The 18,578-nt window shown below is 53.9% G+C and overlaps 2 protein-coding genes across 2 annotated transcripts; both read left to right on the top strand.

Annotated features, from left to right (window-relative positions):
- Nucleotides 1-1,476: 1,476 nt before the first annotated feature.
- On the top strand, nt 1,477-10,309 carry LOC133344460 (keratin, type 1 cytoskeletal 11-like). The gene is made up of 9 exons (XM_061554438.1): nt 1,477-1,728; nt 3,892-4,017; nt 4,978-5,060; nt 5,322-5,478; nt 6,342-6,506; nt 6,791-6,916; nt 7,403-7,623; nt 8,374-8,498; nt 9,101-10,309. The coding sequence occupies exons 1-9, from the start codon at nt 1,507-1,509 to the stop codon at nt 9,190-9,192; spliced, it is 1,317 nt and encodes a 438-aa protein (XP_061410422.1). The 5' UTR covers nt 1,477-1,506; the 3' UTR covers nt 9,193-10,309.
- An 892-nt stretch (nt 10,310-11,201) lies between these two features.
- Nucleotides 11,202-18,272, top strand: LOC133344479 (uncharacterized). Its single transcript, XM_061554454.1, is given in 7 exon segments — nt 11,202-11,256; nt 11,384-11,430; nt 11,433-11,689; nt 14,377-14,515; nt 15,291-15,416; nt 15,418-15,434; nt 16,142-18,272. Coding segments are annotated over 7 exon segments (1,473 nt in total). The 3' UTR covers nt 16,974-18,272.
- Nucleotides 18,273-18,578: the final 306 nt, after the last annotated feature.

Raw genomic sequence — 18,578 nt, 5'->3', positions numbered from 1 at the left:
CCCAGGAAATTTGCAGAGCGCGGCTTTATTCCGACGCACGGGGCAGGCTCACGCATGCCTGGGTCACAGTCGCGCGCTTGGAATCCCACTGCGCTCCGAGCAATCACAATACAAAGTGCGTCGGTGCATTCGTGGATGCGTCATCATCAACTTTCGTACGAAGCTTCACGGGGTCCGATCCCCGTCTGGTGCGCACAGATTTGTCCACTGGACTGCATTTCACAAACATCATAACGGCGCGATAGACGTATGATGCTGTTCACGAGGAACACAAACAACTCAACAAGACGCAACAAATGTATAATAAGTGACGTTTTGGGAAAATTTCCCTTCTTCAGAGCACAATGATACATGTGCGAATTTTACACGTAGGCTTTCAGTGTTATGATTCATAATTGGTTTAATTTGAGTTAGGCAGTGGTGTAAAATGTGTGTCGTGAACCCTCCTCTACCCGACAGAGCCAACTAATAATAGTGTCACGTGATTCAAACGTGCCAAACTTGTCACTGCGCCAGCATCACCACCGGCGTCTGGAGAGTGATCTCACGACACGTGAACACCGTCTCACGCACGGCCAATTATTATTAATCACAATACACGTGCATTGAAAAAGGGCCATTTATTTACAAATCAGTCACGTGCCATGAAGAAGAAGAAGGGCCATTGCCCGAAACGTTGACTATTCTATATTTGTACCGTATATATTTTAGGTTTGCCAACGCAAGCATCACCACAATGTGTCCACAAGTAGGTAGCTGTGTGGTTGTGTGATGTTTACCTGTTGAATGTCACGGTTCACACTGGTGGGCACGAGTGGATGGTGACGGGGAAATGACCGCAGCTTCTGCACAGCGATCTGATGCGGCCGTGCAGTCCAGCTGCGAGCTCAAGCGAGTACACCATGACTTATTTAGGGTTGTAAATGTAAAACCAAGGTGTGCACACATCCCTGAGTGTATAGACCTTACATCTGCACTCACAAAATGCTGCCATACCGTGGCAGGGATCATTGTATGAATAGTGTTTGTTTTACATATGGATATTTCACCGATTGTTGAGCATTTCATAGCCTGGTTTATGCAACTATTGTTCCGCTCTCCGTTAAACCCCAACGCGAAGAAATCCCAAAAGCGTGTTCGTGTTCAGAGCGGTGTTGTGGCTCCCCTCCACTCTGACTCCTGGTACCCGCTCATTTCCCTGGCTGCCTTCCAAAGCAATCCAACTCCACCACCACCAACAGCAACTCCACCACCACCAACTCCACCACCACCAACTCCACCACCAACTCCACCACCACCAACACGACCACCAACACCACCACCATCAGCGCAGTAATGCCCCCTCAGGCAACACACCTGGGCGCACCTCCACGCGCGCCCCCCACCCCGTCCCCCGGCCGCCTCAGCGCCTCGCCGCGACCGTTCAGAATTCACTGGCTCTGCTCGACGGCCGCGAGCCGGAGCCGTCATCCCAGTGCGGGCACCGCGTTCCTAGCAGCCCGCGACATGGCGCACGGTCGGCGCTCCTCCCTCGACTTCTCGTACGGCGGTCGCCCGCGGGAGACGGCGGCGCGGACCTTCTACCCGGGCCTCCCCCTCGGCCGCGGCGACGGAGCGGGCGCCACGGCCGCCGCCCTGGGCGCGGACTCTTTGGGCGCGAACGGCGCGGCGGACGAGAAGGCGGAGATGCAGGGTCTGAACGAACGCTTGGCGGAATACATCGGCAAGGTAAGCGGCATGGCCCCGGGCGCGCGTGGGGCCGCCCGTGGGCCGCTCGGGGCCCGCGGCGACCGAGTGGCCGGGGCCCCGCGAGTGACCCCCAAGCGAAGTCCCGCGACGCGCGGCCCTGGAGCCTCCCCTGGAGTGACCGCTGCTAGGAAATGCCACGAACGGCGCAGCCACCCTGGGGGCCTTGAAGCCGCTGAGGTCCCCATTCACGTGAAGCCATTGCCAATCGCTACGTTTGACGAAATTAGAAAAAAAAGTGTAAAAGTTTTACAAATATTACTTTTTTTAAACAGGAAATTTTAGGCTACGACAAATATTTTTGATTTGACATTTGGGGAGAAGCTGAGGCATTTCTACCTCATTACTGGTCATCAACAAGCCAACACAGCCCTGGACTCGGGAGTGCTATCAACAAGGAGTGATCATCAGCTACAGCGTGGCACTCAATGCTGATTACAGAAATAGTTCTGAACAAGATGGCACGCTTTTCAGGCGCACTTGCTCATAAGGTTTCCATTGGCAAGGTCATCATTACAAAATAGCTCCTTCCGGCTCACATTTGCCATTTAATTTCACCATTTTAACATCAATCAGACCTTCTTTGATCGCCCTCGGTATATATGTTTTCGTTTGTATGGAGCTTGAGTGGATGCTGCCATCAGTTCGCTTTGTCCTGCACGTTTATAACTTAATTTGTCCAATAAGCGTGCATTTGTCAAATATTTCATAATGCAGTTGTGAACAGCCCAACTCCGTCTTCTGATTTGTATTTTTCTTGTCTCATGCAATTTCAACTTCACAGTTCCTTGCTTGTAAATGGTTTCTCTATTTGTATTAAGACCTTGGATGTTAATAAGTTCGATACCAGATTTTAGTGTTGACTGGATCAGAAGGTTTTCAATCCGTGTGTGTTCTGATGCCAGCTATGACCCATGGATCAGAGTTAGATCAGAAACGCGGACACTCACAAACAATACGAAATAACAGCTGAGAAGTGCCGAAAGCAGAGTTGAGGGATACCGAGCCAATACTAAAATACAGGCACACATACTCAGGGAATACAAATCACAAGACACGATGCAGCCTGTTTCGAGAGGTAAATGTGCTTGGGCGTTACGCTTGGCCAAAAGGGACGATGTCCAGTGACCCACGACTGGGGATGAAACGGCAGCCGAAGGAGCGAAGGCACCCGGAGGAAGTGGCCACCACAGGGATGTGGCAATGCGAGGGGTTCACGTGCGGCAGTGAGACGGGTGGGTTGTGGCGTGACGCGATCACGAGGGATGGCGTGCAGAAGCCTCCATCCAGGGCTGGGGAGCAATTGTCTGATAATGATGACAGTGATGATTGTACATTTAGAATCCTGCTTCAAATGTCCCTCACCAGGGATGTTAGTCGTGAATTAAATAAACTATGGAGTTGCCTGTTGACTGTTGGCTACGTACGGTGCGAAAGAAGTTCAGCATACATACATACAAACACTGCACTCAATCGCTGTCATCTGGACACCTGCTTTAGAACGCTTGGTGTGGCCAGGCCACGGTGGCTAGGAGATGTTAACTACCTCACCTGGTATACAGGAGGTTGTGGGTTCAATCCCGACCCTTATGCCTGCATTTGGAGATTGCATGTTCTCTTCTCGTGGTCGTGTGGATTTCCCTCCAGGTTCTCTGGTTTTTCCCTCCACACTTATAATCACCGTATGCTGAGAGTATTTGGCTGCTATACATTTCCACGCGATAAGCCACTTCGTTGAGCTATCATTTCTGATAGCCAGGTCGCTTATGAAAAATACCTAAATGGCTCAATGGGCCTTACCTGGTAAAATTAAATAAAAATAGTTTAAATCTTGACTTAAAGCTTTCGTGACGGCAGGAATTCATATTCTTTGGGTCTTTCGGTAAAGTCACGTATATAGGTTCAAAAAAAACTACGACGTTTCGATCACAACACAAGCGATCATCACGAGGAGGAAAAAGGGGGAGGGAAGGGGGTGACGATCGTTTGTGTTGCGATCGAAACGTCGTAGTTTTAATTTAATTGAATTATTTTTTGGACCTATCTACGTGACTTTACCGAAAGACCCAAACAATATAAAAATAGTCGATTGTGTGGAGGCAGCAGCAGCAGCACTCTGAACGACCTTGTGTGAACGTGTGCAAGGTGCATTACCTGGAGGGCGTGAACCACGAGCTCGAGGTGAAGATCAAGGAGCTGCTGAAGAGTGGCCATGACAAGACCCAGGCCAGCGGCAGCAGGCTCGCTGCGGCTGAGGAGCTTTGTGCCAAGGTGAGATGCAAGCACCGCCTCGCGGCTAGCACCGTTGGCTATGTACGGCGCGAAAGAAGTTCAACATGCATACACACAATCCGCCCTGCAACGGGGACGAACCTACTCGGTGGCCTGGCCTGGACATTGGACTTCGCTTGGCAGCCAACCACAATCTTGAACGCCGGACGCCACGACGAGCTGATGGCAACGAACGCCAATGAGAGGGCGCCCTTCGCAGATACATTCATCTTCACGTCTCACTTTGCCGCAGACTCGGACGCACGAGGCGACGTCGGTCTCAGTGACAGAGACGCCCGCATCTGCTCCACACACTTGTCCAAGAGCCCCTCTGCCGTGACGCAGCAATGTGCACTCAACAATGTGCATGGCATTGCTGGGTGTAATGAGAGTCGGAATTTTAACCACATGTGCCAACACGATCTGTAGGGTGCTGTATAAAAATTGTTTAATATTGAGCCCAGGGTGAACTGTCTACATACAATGTAGCCGCTCGTTTTATGCAACAAAGAACGCTTTCAGGTACAAGTTGTGTTCCTCGCATTTGTAAAACAACACAAAACTGTAGTATTTCACGTACTAAGGTACAGATAATGGGGGATTTGTTTATGTAGGAATTTCATTTTCCATTGAGAAAATAACTGGACAAGTAACCTTAATGTATTTTTGACTTATTTCGCACCATACGAAGTGAATCTGTTATTCACAGGCCGAATGAATATTGGTTCAGCGATGCCGCTTTAGCAGACGTTTCTCTCCAGGCGTTCTCAAATCACTCACGCCAACATGCTTAGACAACACGCAAGGCAGGAAGGGATGTCCCGTTTTGTCCTATATTCACATTATTTTGTCTCAGCCCAGGTATCCAATCAGCGGAGTTCATGCTCACATCCCAGGGCGCCCTTAACAAGAGCCCCGACGATGCGCGCTGCTCCCGTCACCGCGTTTGATTTCTTTCAGATCAAGAGCCAGACCGTGGACAATGCGCGCGCCGGCGTGAAGATAGAAAATGCGCGCCTGGCAGCCGACGACTTCCACTACAAGTGGGTACTGGGAGCATTGGATGCATGATTTGAGTAAATATTACGGACAGAGCCGAGTGGAAGGAAGGCCTTGATCGTGATATCTTTGAGTGAGGACACGGCTCATCGAGCTTTTTGAACAAAGCCAAAACAATATCCGCGACATTTGCGTCGCTGTTGTCAGCTTAACACACGCGGTCTATTCTAAGGAGGCAAAACCTCCACGCGACTCATTTCTCATTGACCGGCCGCGTGCTCACGACGGCGCTCGCTCTTCCCCAGGCTCGAGACGGAGCGCAGCGCTCGCAGCTGCGTGGAGGAGGACATCGCCAGGCTCCACGCGCTGCTGGAGGAGTATGGCGCGGCGGGCGCGGGCGCCAAGGCGGAGATCGAGGCACTCTCCGAGGAGCTGCACTACATCAGGAAGACTCACCAGCAGGTGGACGAGGGGGCTGCCGCTCGTGCTCTGTGTGTCTGTGTGTGTGTGCCTGTGTGTGTGTGTGCCTGTATGTGTGTGTGTGCCTGTGTGTGTGTGCCTGTATGTGTGTGTGTGCCTGTATGTGTGTGTGCCTGTGTGTGTGTGTGTGTCTGTGTGTGTGTGTGTGTGCAGTGCGGTGCTTTGTGGCTCACAGCCGGGTGATGTGCCGGATGGGAGGTGGGGAAAGACAGTGCTGATATTGCTGGCGTTCGGAACAAAGCGCCACATCGCTGGAATGTGACTCTCCCGTCTGGAGTGACTCTCCATCCTCCATCCTCTGCCCTCCTCTTCGTTTCCACCATCACAGATCCTCGGCCTCACTCTCATTCTCACCCCTTCCATTCCCTCCTTCGGTTCATCAAAAGGTGCCCTCCAATCTTCTCTCCCGGCGACTTCCATCCCCACTCCTCCCTCGCCGATGCCATTCGCGATCCTCTCATCGACCTTCCTCTCCATCCCGCCTCCCCCCCTCCCCACATCCACATCTCGACCGTGCCCACGGTGCTGGCGGCGCGCCCTGCGATGGGTTAGCGGCGCGCCCTGCGATGGGTCAGCGGCCGGGTTCGATTCCCGCTCACAGCCAATAACGGTGACAGCGAATGTCTGAACCGGCCCTGGGCCTCCCCTAGGTCGACTCGGCCTCAAATGATTACCTGGTGCGATGTACAAACATCGTCAAAAGGGAGACAAAGGCGGCCGTGCGTGGCGCTGACCCCCTCGTGTGCCACAGTGCCGGCCTTCGTCGGTGCTACTCGCCAACAGCACTTGCCCCAACAGCCTGTTAAGGCTACACGGGGGGTCTTTGTCTTTGGTGTGCCCTGCAGGACATGGCCACCCTCGGTGCCCGTCTGGAAGCGTCCTCTGTGTCCGTGGAGGTGGCCAGCGCCAAGGGGTCGGACCTGAGCGAGATCCTGGCCGGACTGCGGCGGCAGTACGAGGCGATGATCGTCAAGACCCACGAGGAGATGGAGTTCGCCTACAAACAGAAGGTCGTCGTCGTCGTCGTCATCCCGCCACAAGCCAGCGAGACCTCACAGCCCAGAATCCGTTGTAATGACAGTCATAGACGTCCGCTCATGACGATGCAGTTGAACTCGAGGGGTTAATTTGTTTTTGACTGTGAATTCCGCGTCTAATGTGGCTACATAGACGCAATGCGATCCCCTCCCATTCGCCGTGCCAGTGCGTGCACTCTGTAACACCTCGTACTTACCCGTGCCGCGGTTCTCTTCTCCCGTAACGTCTCTCCCGCCATGCCGATTCCTCGTCAAAGATGGACACGGTGAACGTGACGGTTTTTGAAAAGAAGCAGGCCTCGCAGCTCGTCAAGGACGAGATCTCGGACATGAAGCACTCCAGCCAGAGTCTCCAGAAGGAGCTGGACACGCTGTGGGGCCTGGTGAGGAGGACTTCCCGCACGGCGCTCGCTCACTCGCTCACGCGCCGCACCCGGCCACCGATGCCGCCGTGGGGCAGCGGCGTCGGACACGCAGGGAAGTTCGCGGTTCGATTCCAGCGGCCGCCCCGATTAATACCGCCGGGCGTATCAGCCGTGAAAGCGCGCGGCAGTCTGCTTCGCAGCGGACGTTAAAGACCCCGCGGCGTTACTCGCAAGAGGAGGCCGCGGTGCGCCAGAGGCGGGGTTCAAATTTGGCAAAATTTAGTAACACTTCGTGCAAAGAACTCGATTGGAATCTCCGTAGCAATTATCGCTCGCGACTGTTGAAGCTTGGCAGGGCCCTCCTAAAACAAGAGCCTTGAGATGTAGCGAGCCTCTCCTGGGTTACCAATCGTTATGATGTCATCATTGACGCAAGGGCAGTAAATGTGATGCCACTCGCGGGACCGCACTCCCTGATGCCTCCCGGGTGTCGGTCTCTCCCAGATCCGGTGTCTAGATGAGCAGCTGAGAAGCGCCGAGGCGTTGAACGCCGATAGCCTCTCGGGCTACAGCGGCGCCATCAGCACCCTCGAGTCTGAGCTCGCGAAGCAGCGAGCGGACATCCACCGGCAGATGCACGAATACTCGCTGCTGCTGAACGAGAAGATGAAGCTGGAGCAAGAGATCTCCACCTACAGGGCCTTGCTGGAGAGCGGACACAGGCGGTGCGTGTAAATCAGAATCTCTATTCACCCTGGAGAAATCCGATGAGCTGTGAAGCTCTTTTTTCCACGGACGTCTCCAGTAATTGGGCGACGCGACTAACGTCACCGTCGACTGAGATTCTGAACGAGTCTCCGCCTCACCCACGTGCGCTCCTGGCGATCGCCTTCAGGAGCTTCAGGGGCTCGTTGTCAGTGTCGAGGTCGGCGAGACGCGAGGGGCTTGTGCAGAGTTCGCGTCGTGGTGCTGTCCCTCCTCCGTCGAAGGAGCGCAGACTAACAGTGAACTTAAGTTACATGGTGAAAACGTTACTTGACTGTGCGTGCATTTCGGAACACATTCCCATTGTGTGAGGATTGGTTATCTAACGGATTGACTTGCCCCCGCCATAGAAATGTCGATTTGCCCATCAGTGGCTTCGGGTCGATAAACAGGAGATGATCACCACCTCAATGTTCATCACTTGGACTTGACTTCAATGTCATCATATTCTCCTGAGATAAATGTGAACCCAACGCGAATTCGAATCTCTCTCTGGCTCACACTGCAGCATCCCTAACCCCAATAGAGAAGCATCCAAATGCCCATAATAATGCGGCAGCCGTTCGCTGCAATGATTTCGTGATGGACGTGCAGCGACTGCGATATTGAACCCAATGTGTGTGCGGGACGACGTGAACCGGAGGGGAGTGAACGTCGCGAAAGTGACCGCGTGCGTGGACTCGAACCCCACGGGCCCCCCACACCCGCAGGCTTGACGATACCTCCACTGCTGCTGTTGTTGCTGCTGCTGCGTCTTCCGGCACGGATGATGGAGACGGCGTGGGGACTGCCGCTGCTGCTCCTGCTCGGGGTAGAGACGAGGACATCGGCAGAGGTGGATTCGCTCGCTGCACTTTGTGTGTGTGTGGTGTGCGTGTTGTGCGTGTGCTGTGTGTGTTGTATGTGTGTGTTGTGTGCGTGTGTTGTGTGCGTGTGTTGTGTGTGTGGTGTGCGTGTTGTGTGTGTGCTGTGTGTGTTGTATGTGTGTGTTGTGTGTGTGTGTTGTGTGCGTGTTGTGTGTGTGTGGTGTGCGTGTTGTGCGTGTGCTGTGTGTGTTGTATGTGTGTGTTGTGTGCGTGTGTTGTGTGCGTGTTGTGTGTGTGTTGTATGTGTGTGTTGTGTGTGTGTGGTGTGCGTGTTGTGCGTGTGCTGTGTGTGTGTTGTATGTGTGTGTGTGGTGTGCGTGTTGTGCGTGTGCTGTGTGTGTTGTATGTGTGTGTTGTGTGCGTGTTGTGTGTGTGTGGTGTGCGTGTTGTGTGTGTGTTGTTTAGCTTATTTAGTTGGTTGTCCTTTCCCACGCGCCTCCGATTAGCGCGGTTGGCTACGTCCGTTGTTTTAGTTTTTGTTGTTTTTAATCTGCGCGTTGCTGCCCCGTGCCCCGTGCCCCGTGCCCCGTGCCCCGTGCCCTTGTGCCCCGTGCCCCGTGCCCTTGTGCAGGGGAGAAAAAGAGAAGCGCAGTGATCGTCGTCACCCAGCACGTGACGGACGGGCGGGTGACGGAGGAGAGCGAGGAGCGCTGCGAGCACTGAGCCACGAGGCGTCGTGCCGCCGCTCACACCCGCACACACCACGAGCGGTAGTCGTAGCGAGGCTTTCGCGACCAATGTCATCCATGAGGTTGTTGTTTGGGGTGGGGGGGGTTAGATCGCGTAAATATATAAATGTGTCGTTAAACCCGCCACCACCCGACACAGCCAACTAGTAAGGGCTGTCACGTCAACAGAACGTGGCCAATTCGTCACTAGTACAGCACTAACCGGTGGGTTGGAGAGCCAAGCCACAACATTTACAATATAATTACGTTTCGCCAGTAATTACAACCGGCATCATCAGGCGGCAGCCAGATTTGTGTTGGCTGTGTCGGGTGGTGGCGGGTTTAACGACACATTTATATTTACGCGATATAGCCCCAAAAAAACTGTATTATGGACTCGACAATAGACTTGCATCCACACACAAGGTCCACGTTGCCTGTACACATGCCCTTATACACGTGACTGATCCCGCAATGCATTGCCGCGTGTTTGCGAGCGCTTGGCGAGAGCTCGAACAAGCAGGCGACGTTATGGACACACGAGACGAGGCTCGCGTCAACAACCCCAGTGATCAGAAGTGGCGGTGTCTCATCGCCATCCTCGTGACCCGTCCCGCATCATCCCTCACGGTCCACCTCGCTCCTGCACGCGAGCTCAACTTGCTTTCTCCATCTCTCTCCCGGTGGTCGTCCTCCTGGGCACATTCTCTCTCTAGGCTGCCAAAACACTCGACAGACTCCATCCTTCATCTCAGCCGTCATCGTCTCTTCGAGCGATGTGTCCGAGTCACACTCCGCTCAACCATCGCTCTTCTTTCTCGAGTTTGACGTTCCCTCGTCCACGCGTTCCTCGTTCCTCCCCTCCTCCACGTGTTCATTCTCTAGTCCACGCGTTCCTCGTTCCGTCTCTCCGCGCTTCTGGTCACTTTTAAAATGTTGCTCAACTTTACATCGCTCATCTGAGCTGTCTCTCGTGATGTCATAATTGACAACAAATGTGTTTATCAATGGTGGCTTTCGTACTTTGTGTGGTTCATCAAGTCTTGTACTTTATACATGTGGATTCCATCCAGCATTGAAGGGAACAGTTAATTAAGCATTCAAGGAGGCGAACAATGTATTTTGTGACGTAAAACATTGTTGAATCATCTCAGGCCTCTGGCTCATGTAAAATAAAGCGTTGCTTTCTCTGGAAGATTCGTCCGAGTGTTGCCAGCATATAAAGCAACAGCTGTACACAATCATAATCATCACTGACGGTGTTGCAAAGTGTTGGGTGAGTCATTAGGGCCTTACCCATCACATTAGGCTTTGTCCCAGTCCTGCTGGGTCACGTGGGTGTATCTGGATGGTTCGATTCTGCAATAGTTACGGGGGCATATAGCTCTCACACGGAGGTGATGTTCGCGTGATGTCCAACGCTTTTGTTCCAAGTAGTGGCAGCTTCTTCAGAAGAAAGCTTCACAAGCTTGGATTTCTGAAGAAGCTCTCGGTACGTGGAGCGAACCGTCGGACGTTACGCACGAACAGCACGCGGTAGCAGCGGCACTCGTGCTCTTGCTGACTCCTACGGCAGGGGTCGCCAACATCTGCGGCTCTGTAAGGACCGCGTGGTGACCTTATTGGTGACCTTATTGGTGACCTTTTAGATTACCTTATTGGTGACCTTATTGGTGACCTTATTCACTTTGCATTGCGGCTCTTTAAATTTTGAGGGTTTTTTTTTACCGAATTCGAACAAAAGTTATAAAGACTCTTCTTCTTGCCCTGGTTGCCGACTCCTGCCCTACTGCGTGCACTTGGTACAGCGACCTATTTGAAAGGAGCTCCGTTCCAGAAATGATAATAAAAAAATCCGTCCCCCATGTTCCGGCCACATAGTGAGCGTGGGAACGAATATTGGCAAAGCTCCCGTTCCACGACCTTCGTACGTGAATTGTTTATTAACTTTGTGCGACTAACAAAGCAAGCGAGCTCTTGGAGAGCTGGTGGACAAAATCCGACATGAAAGGGGAGCAGCATCACGTGTCGTGTCATCAGTGCCTCTGCCACCACCGCCGTGAGGTCCAGGGCACTTGCCCCGGCTCGAGTTGTGTTGAGCAGCAGCAGCAGCAACTCGCCTGCTGATTCTGTTGCTGCTGCTACTGCTGCCGCGCTTGTAAATTCCGGCTCGCCGCGGGAGTGAGCCACGCGGACGAGCGAGCGAGCGAGCCGGAAGCGAGAGCCAGAAGCAAGAACCGGGGGCCGACAAGTATCTGCAAGGGGAGGGGGGGGAGTTTTGGCGGCGCGGGGATGGGCGACCCGGGGAGGCTGCGCGTGGCGGTGGTCGGTGCCGGGGCCGCGGGGCTCTGCGTGGCCCGGCACCTCCTGGCCCGGCCGCACGACTTCCACGCCCCGTGCGTGTGGGAGCTCGACTCGGCGGCGGGTGGCACGTGGGTGTACAAGCAGCACGGGGCGGGGGCGAACCTCTCCAGCATCTACCGCGACCTCAGGTGCGTCCGCGGCGCGCCTCGTGCGCGCACTGCGGGGTCGACTGAAAGTGGTTCGCAGGTCGACGCGGTCGGCTCGGCCGCACGTTGATCGACCCGCCACCAGAGACGCGTCTCGGGCGCTGCGAGCAGGAGATGAGCGACTCGCCTCACTCACTGCGCCAGTGCGCTGCAGGAAGTCACTTTGGCTCGCGTGTTGTCCTGTGAGTGGTGCCTATCGCTACGTTCGCCGCAGGACAGCCACAGTACCTCGAAACGAAACGTTACTTTCCAGCTAAATTAAATCAACAAGGACAGGTGGCAACCCTGGGTGATGGTGAAAATGTCACGTTACGTCTTCTTAATTCGTGCGGCTGATGATGTAGATGGAGAGCGATGACCACAGCCTCACATTCAGGTGGACAAGCCAGCGGAGTTGCACCATCGCCGGGACGTCTCCTTCGTGTCTGTGGAGCGGGGCACCGCATCCTCGTTAAATGCCGCGCTGTCTGTTCTGGATGACCACGGTCGCACGCAACATCAGATAGCCGCAACTTCTGCCATGGTTTGTGCAGCGGATGCGATTGAGACGGCCACTGTCAATTCCCACAATTGACGCTTTGTCGTATCCCACCCTGGCATGGTTGTGTGGAGTAAGAGGATTCCACACGGTGCCGCAGGGCTTCAACACAGCAGGCGCAGTGACCTGCAACGCCTTTCCAAACTACTGGATTTGTTATCTCTTAAGTGAGAGTACACTCAGTAATGCATACGTAAGTTACTGAGTATCAGGGTTGTTACTAATTATATGACTTCTGTTGCCTATTAATGTACAAATTGTAAGATAAAATTTATTTTGTTACGTAACAGTTTTGTTTATACTGGTAGGAACCTCCTGGTTACAGCATCCCACAGGGGATTATTGTGTCTGTCCGTCCGTCGTGCAGGGAGGGGCAGGGTAGGGAGGGAGGGGCTGGGTGGGGAGGGGAGGGTGGGGAGGGGCTGGGTGGGGAGGGTGGGGATGGGTGGGGAAGGTGGGGAGGGGCTGGGTGAGGAGGATGGGGCTGGGTGGGGGTGGGAGGGGTGGGGATGGGCTGGGTGGGGAGGATGGGGCTGGGTGGGGGGTGGGGCTGGGTGGGGCTGGGTGGGGAGGGTGGGGCTGGGTGGGGAGGGTGGGGCTGAAGAGTTGTTTCATTTAACTACTGCATAATCGGTACTTCAATCGATCGATTCATCGGATAGCCCAGCTCGAACTTATTGCATCCCAACTGTGAAGGCTTAATGCGTGTTTACAGTTAAGTGATGTAAGCAAACAGGAAACTACTGGTTTGTATCAGATACATGCACGGGATCTCTGTAATTATACAAACGATGACACGGGCGCTCATTGCGATGTTCGAAGCTGCTGCGGATTGTACGACCGGGGTCGTGCGGTACCCAGCGACACGAGACTGGAAGACAAAGTCGAACGGCACCCAATTACAATGGCAACAATTGAAGTGTTTGGGCAGCAGCCGTCAAGGAAGAGCTCGTGGAGGCTGAGAGACATTGACCAGCCACGTGGAATTGAGCCATCTTGACAACTATTCATGTTCGTGACAAAAGCAACTCATTTCAAGCCGTAAATAATGAGCAATTAAGTTGAAACAATATGCAGCCCTTGTTTCTTTGGAAGTCTGTACTAATTTTAATATAACAATTGAGATCGTGCCAGGCGTTCAGGCTGAGACAACATGAGGCTGGTGTTGGTCCAGGGGTCGCTAAACCCGGGAACAGTGGACATGTATGCAGCAGCTTGGCCCTCGGTTGGCCAATTTTATTTTATCTTTAATAACTTTTCTCCGGGGATATTTTGTTTATCTCCACGTGCAACCCGCTCTTAAGTGGGGACACGGCCAGACACAGGACGCGGCGCTGTCTCAGAAAAAAAAACATTTCGCCTTTTCCTGCATTCACGAATAAATAAACAAGATGACCGTAAGAAAGTGCTCTCTGTGGAGCTTGTCGCGCGAGTCGGAGGCGCTGACGTTTGGTCGTCGATCGCCGCCGCCAGAGGGCGTCGCATGCGGCTGCCGTCCCCGCCACGGCAGCCGCATGCGACGGTGACCTCGCGGGTCGGGGCGCTAGGGGGTGAGTCGCGGGGGGTGGGACGCACCAGTGGCCGAGGCACTCCGTTCTCCAACACTCGAGTGGTCCTCGCACGCGTTGTGGTTGTGCGGCGCCTACTTTGTTCAAGTCATCGGGAGGTGCGTTCGCAGAGGCACCGCTGGAGAGGGTTGGTGATGCGTTAGTAGCATGCAAACATTTTTGGGTTGTGCCACTCATAGAGATTAAATGTGTAAAATGCGATTGAATCCGTGTGATAAGGCACAGTGCTTTCTCATGCTCGTGCTTATCTCAAATATGACGCTGCTGCACGTGTGTGTGTGTCCTCAGTGGGGAGCGGTGGTGCAGCGGTTCGTGCACTGCGCTACAAAACCGGTGACCCGAGTTCAATTCCTGCTCACGGCCAACGCCGTTGACACATATCCGTTGGACTGAACCCCCAATGATTGCCTGGTGCAATGTGCAAACATCGCCACGAGGGAGACAAAGGCGGCCGGGCGTGGTGCTGGCCATCGACCCCTTCGTGTGCTGTTCCGGGCTTCATAGGTGCTCGCGAACAGTTTGTTAAGGCTCTGCGGGGGATCTTTGTCTGTTGTCGTCCACAGGACTAACCTGCCCAAAGAAGTGATGGCCTTTCCCGACTTTCCTTTCGACAAGAGCCTGCCCTCGTTCCTGCATCACAGCGATGTCCGAGCATACTTGGACAAGTACATCGATCACTTTCACATCCGGCCACACATCAAGGCAAGGCCCACCAGGCGTCGTATCAAGCCATCTTACTCTACATGTCTACACAGCTACACATGCTTGCTTCCAAACCCACAGTGATGATTGTGCCACTGGTAGTTACTTTTAAAGTTTGTCAGTTGTCTATCGTTGTTGGTATTATCCCACGCAGCACACAAGGTATGTTTCGCTAATACTCCTGCAGTATTAGCCAGGGCGGCTGCTGGGCTCGAATCAAGAACCTCTGCCTGTGACGACTCCACTTCATTCCCCGTCGCCTCTTCTGAGACTCAATTCTTATAAATTTGCGTTGTTAAAATAAACAAGAACTTGAGCACTGGACAATGTGGCCATCCTCTATATATGGAATTGGTTTATGGTAATATATGAAAAATATGCAATGAATGGATGACAGTCCAAGAAGTGTTTTAAAGATAAAAAATAAAATATATTTCTACGTGCAAAGCAGCTGCAGATTATCACCTGGCATATCTTTGTAGGCAACCAAACAGTTAATTAATTCATGCACGGATTGGGTATTGTCTACCTAATCCAGAAATGAGTCTGGCTTTCAGTGTAAACAGTGGGCATCCTACGGATATACCGGCACCCCCGCCATGGGAATGTGGAATTCCCACACTTGGCTGATGGATATCAATGAAGGCGAGTGCCGCCCTAATGCTGACGATTTAGCAGGGCGGAAGCCCCTCCTGCACCCACACCGCGCTCTGCATCGTCCCGTGGCATGCACCGGTGGATGAACGTCTGCGCTGTCGCCTGGGCGTGCGAGCAGCTGCAGTGGCGCGTGGAGCGGGTGCAGCCCGTGCCGGCACCGGAGGGAGCTCCACGCCACGAGGCCTGGGACCTCACTGCGCGCAGTCTGGCCGATGGCGAAGTTGTCACTCGGCGTTACGACTCCTGTCATCGTCTGCAACGGGCACGTGCCTCCACCTTCACACACTGCTCAGAGCACCCGTAGCACAGAGACACAAGCTCAGTTCATATCTAATTACAGTTCATATATATATACAGTAGTCAGATATAAGTTTGGCTGGAGTGCATATGTCTTTCAAGCAGACAGCTGTGATCACATTTCGAGTAAATGAAGGTGTGGAGGCTCATGTCGAGATGGGGGGTAGATTACGCGCTGTGCAGAGGGAACGCCTGCCGATTCTCACGCTGCCTGGGTGGTAGGTGACCAATCGGTTCTGCCACCCTCTCGAAATCCTTGCTCCTTCAAATCTTGAATAATTAGCAATTAGATACTTTTCCAAAATGTCCCTCCCAAAATTGCACAGAAGCTCCTGTAGGGTAGCCAATATACGGTATTCATGTAACGTTTTATATCCGTGTATTGATATATTTAATGAATACAACTTGAGATACAGCAATGTCTAGTATAAGAGTTGGCAATAATCTTTGTGAATGTTTATAAAGACTATAACATCGAATAGATCATCACCAAACATTGTCGAGCCCACTCTAGCGATCAGCCCTCCCGCACAGTCCTCTCGTGCCTGGGGCTCAACTCACGGCGACAGCGTGTCACGAGCTTGTGTGTGCGCGTGCGTGCGGAGCTTCTTTCGCACCGTACTTAACCAAGCGTGCAAATTTGTGCACGCGTGTGCGCGTTGTGTTTTTCAGACATTATTCCAAACCCTATCTGCCAGACATCCCCGGCCTGGCCGACTTCAAGGGGCAGGTGCTGCACAGCCGCGACTACCGCAGCCGCGAGCGCTTCGCGGGCCAAGCGGTGGCGCTGCTCGGCGCCGGCAACTCGGGCCAGGACATCGCCGTGGACGTCTCGGCCGTGGCCCGCGAGGTGTGGCTCTGCCACCGGCGCGCCCCGTTGCGCTCCCGGCTGCCCGACAACGTCCGCCAAGCGCCGTCCGTGCGGAGCTTCACGGATCGCGGCGTCGTGCTGGCCGACGGCTCGGAGCGCGCGGCCGACGCGTTCGTCTTCTGCACGGGCTACGAGTACTCGTTCCCCTTCCTGGCGCCCGAGGCGCGCGTCGGCGTCGGCGACCGCCGCGCGTCGCCGCTCTACAAGCACATGATTCGCGCGGCCACGCCGACGCTCGTCTTCGTGGGCCTCTGCAAGCTGGTCAACCCCTTCACCTTCTTCGACTGCCAGGCGCGCTACGCGCTGGCGACGCTGCGGGACCCCGCGCTGCTGCCGCCGCGCCCCGAGATGGACGCGGAGGCGCGGCGCGAGTCGGAAGCGCGGCGCGCCGCGGGCGTTCCCGAGCGCGACCGCCACCTGCTCGGCGAGCGCCAGTGGGCCTACATGGCCGAGCTGGCCCGCCTGCTCGGCACGCCCGAGGCCGCCCCTTCCGCCGCCGTGCGGGCCCTCTTCGACGCGGTGAGAGCTCACCGGGAGGGCAACCTTCTCGTGTACCGCAGCCTCAACTACCGGATCACAGGCGACGGTGAAGATGGGTGGTGCGTCGTTGGCTCTGGCGAAGGGAGCCGGTGAACTGCGTGCGGGGTCCCACCGCAACGAGCCGTTGTTGTGAGCGTTCGATTCCCAACGTTATAACCGCACACACAAATCGACCACTAATAAAGAAGAGTTCAATAATGTAGGGCTGTTGTTTGTAGGCCTACTGGCTAAGATATGCTAATAGAATGTGTGCTCCACACTAACTGAACTATTGTAATTCTACCACTGATCTCTACAGCAATTGTTCAGAAGCGACCTGGCCACAAGTGACGGCTGAACGTAGTGGCTTACATCACGTGGAAAATTATAGCAGTAGTCAAATACTCTAAACGTGTGATGTTCATTCTAAATATGGAGGGGGAAACTGAAGGACCCCGAGAAAAGTCCACGCGACCACGGGGAGAACACACAAATTAAAAATGTAACGTTCTGTTTCTGCACACTGGGGACTCATTGGTGATTGCTCAGCCAGAGCTATCGTGAACCCATCAGGCAACGCAATGTCCCGTGTTGGTGCCGGAAGGCGCCTTCAGCACGGGCCTGAGACGAGGCGCTTCGTGCACCAGACCCATACACCGCTCACCACTCACTGCCGTCTCATTCCCATCCAGGACTCTATTCCGGCTTCCATAAGCGGTTGTGTCGCTGCTCCCCGTTGCTATTTTAGAGATATTGTGCCGTGGGCTTTCCTCTGTTAGCGGATGGAGTCGCTGAGCCCGTGGCTCGGCTCAGGCTCAACTCGTGGAGATCCTGAGCACGGCTCGGATCATTTCTCAGAGCCGGCTCAAGTTTAAGCGTTTGGCTTTGAGCCGGCTCGCTTGAGCCAGAGCCGAGTCGAGTCGTGATGAAGAATAGGGCCCTCAAACGCTGTGCGGGGCCTCAAGGACACGGTCCCGAATCTTAAAACACCTTCGATTCTCCTGGCTGGCCGGTTGAAACATTTTGGCGGACCAAGTTGTTACTTGGTGGACTTTCCGGGGTCTTTTGGCGCTGCACGTGTAACCGTCGTACAACACAACACACGTGCACTAGTACACATCACAACACACGTGCACTAGTACACATCACAACACATGTGCACTAGTACACATCACAAGACACGTGCACTAGTACACATCACAACACACGTGCACTAGTACACATCACAACACACGTGCACTAGTACACATCACAACACATGTGCACTAGTACACATCACAACACACGTGCACTAGTACACATCACAACACACGTGCACTAGTACACATCACAACACACGTGCACTAGTACACATCACAACACACGTGCACTAGTACACATCACAACACACGTGCACTAGTACACATCACAACACACGTGCACTAGTACACATCACAACACACGTGCACTAGTACACATCACAACACACGTGCACTAGTACACATCACAACACACGTGCACTAGTACACATCACAACACACGTGCACTAGTACACAACACAACACACGTGCACTAGTACACATCACAACACACGTGCACTAGTACACATCACAACACACGTGCACTAGTACACATCACAACACACGTGCACTAGTACACATCACAACACACGTGCACTAGTACACATCACAACACATGTGCACTAGTACACATCACAACACACGTGCACTAGTACACAAC

The sequence above is a fragment of the Lethenteron reissneri genome, chromosome 20 (assembly GCF_015708825.2).
Source record: "Lethenteron reissneri isolate LAM-NWPU_2019-01 chromosome 20, ASM1570882v1, whole genome shotgun sequence".
Taxonomy (NCBI): Eukaryota; Metazoa; Chordata; class Hyperoartia; order Petromyzontiformes; family Petromyzontidae; genus Lethenteron; species Lethenteron reissneri.
This window is presented reverse-complemented; position numbering and strand designations above follow the sequence as displayed.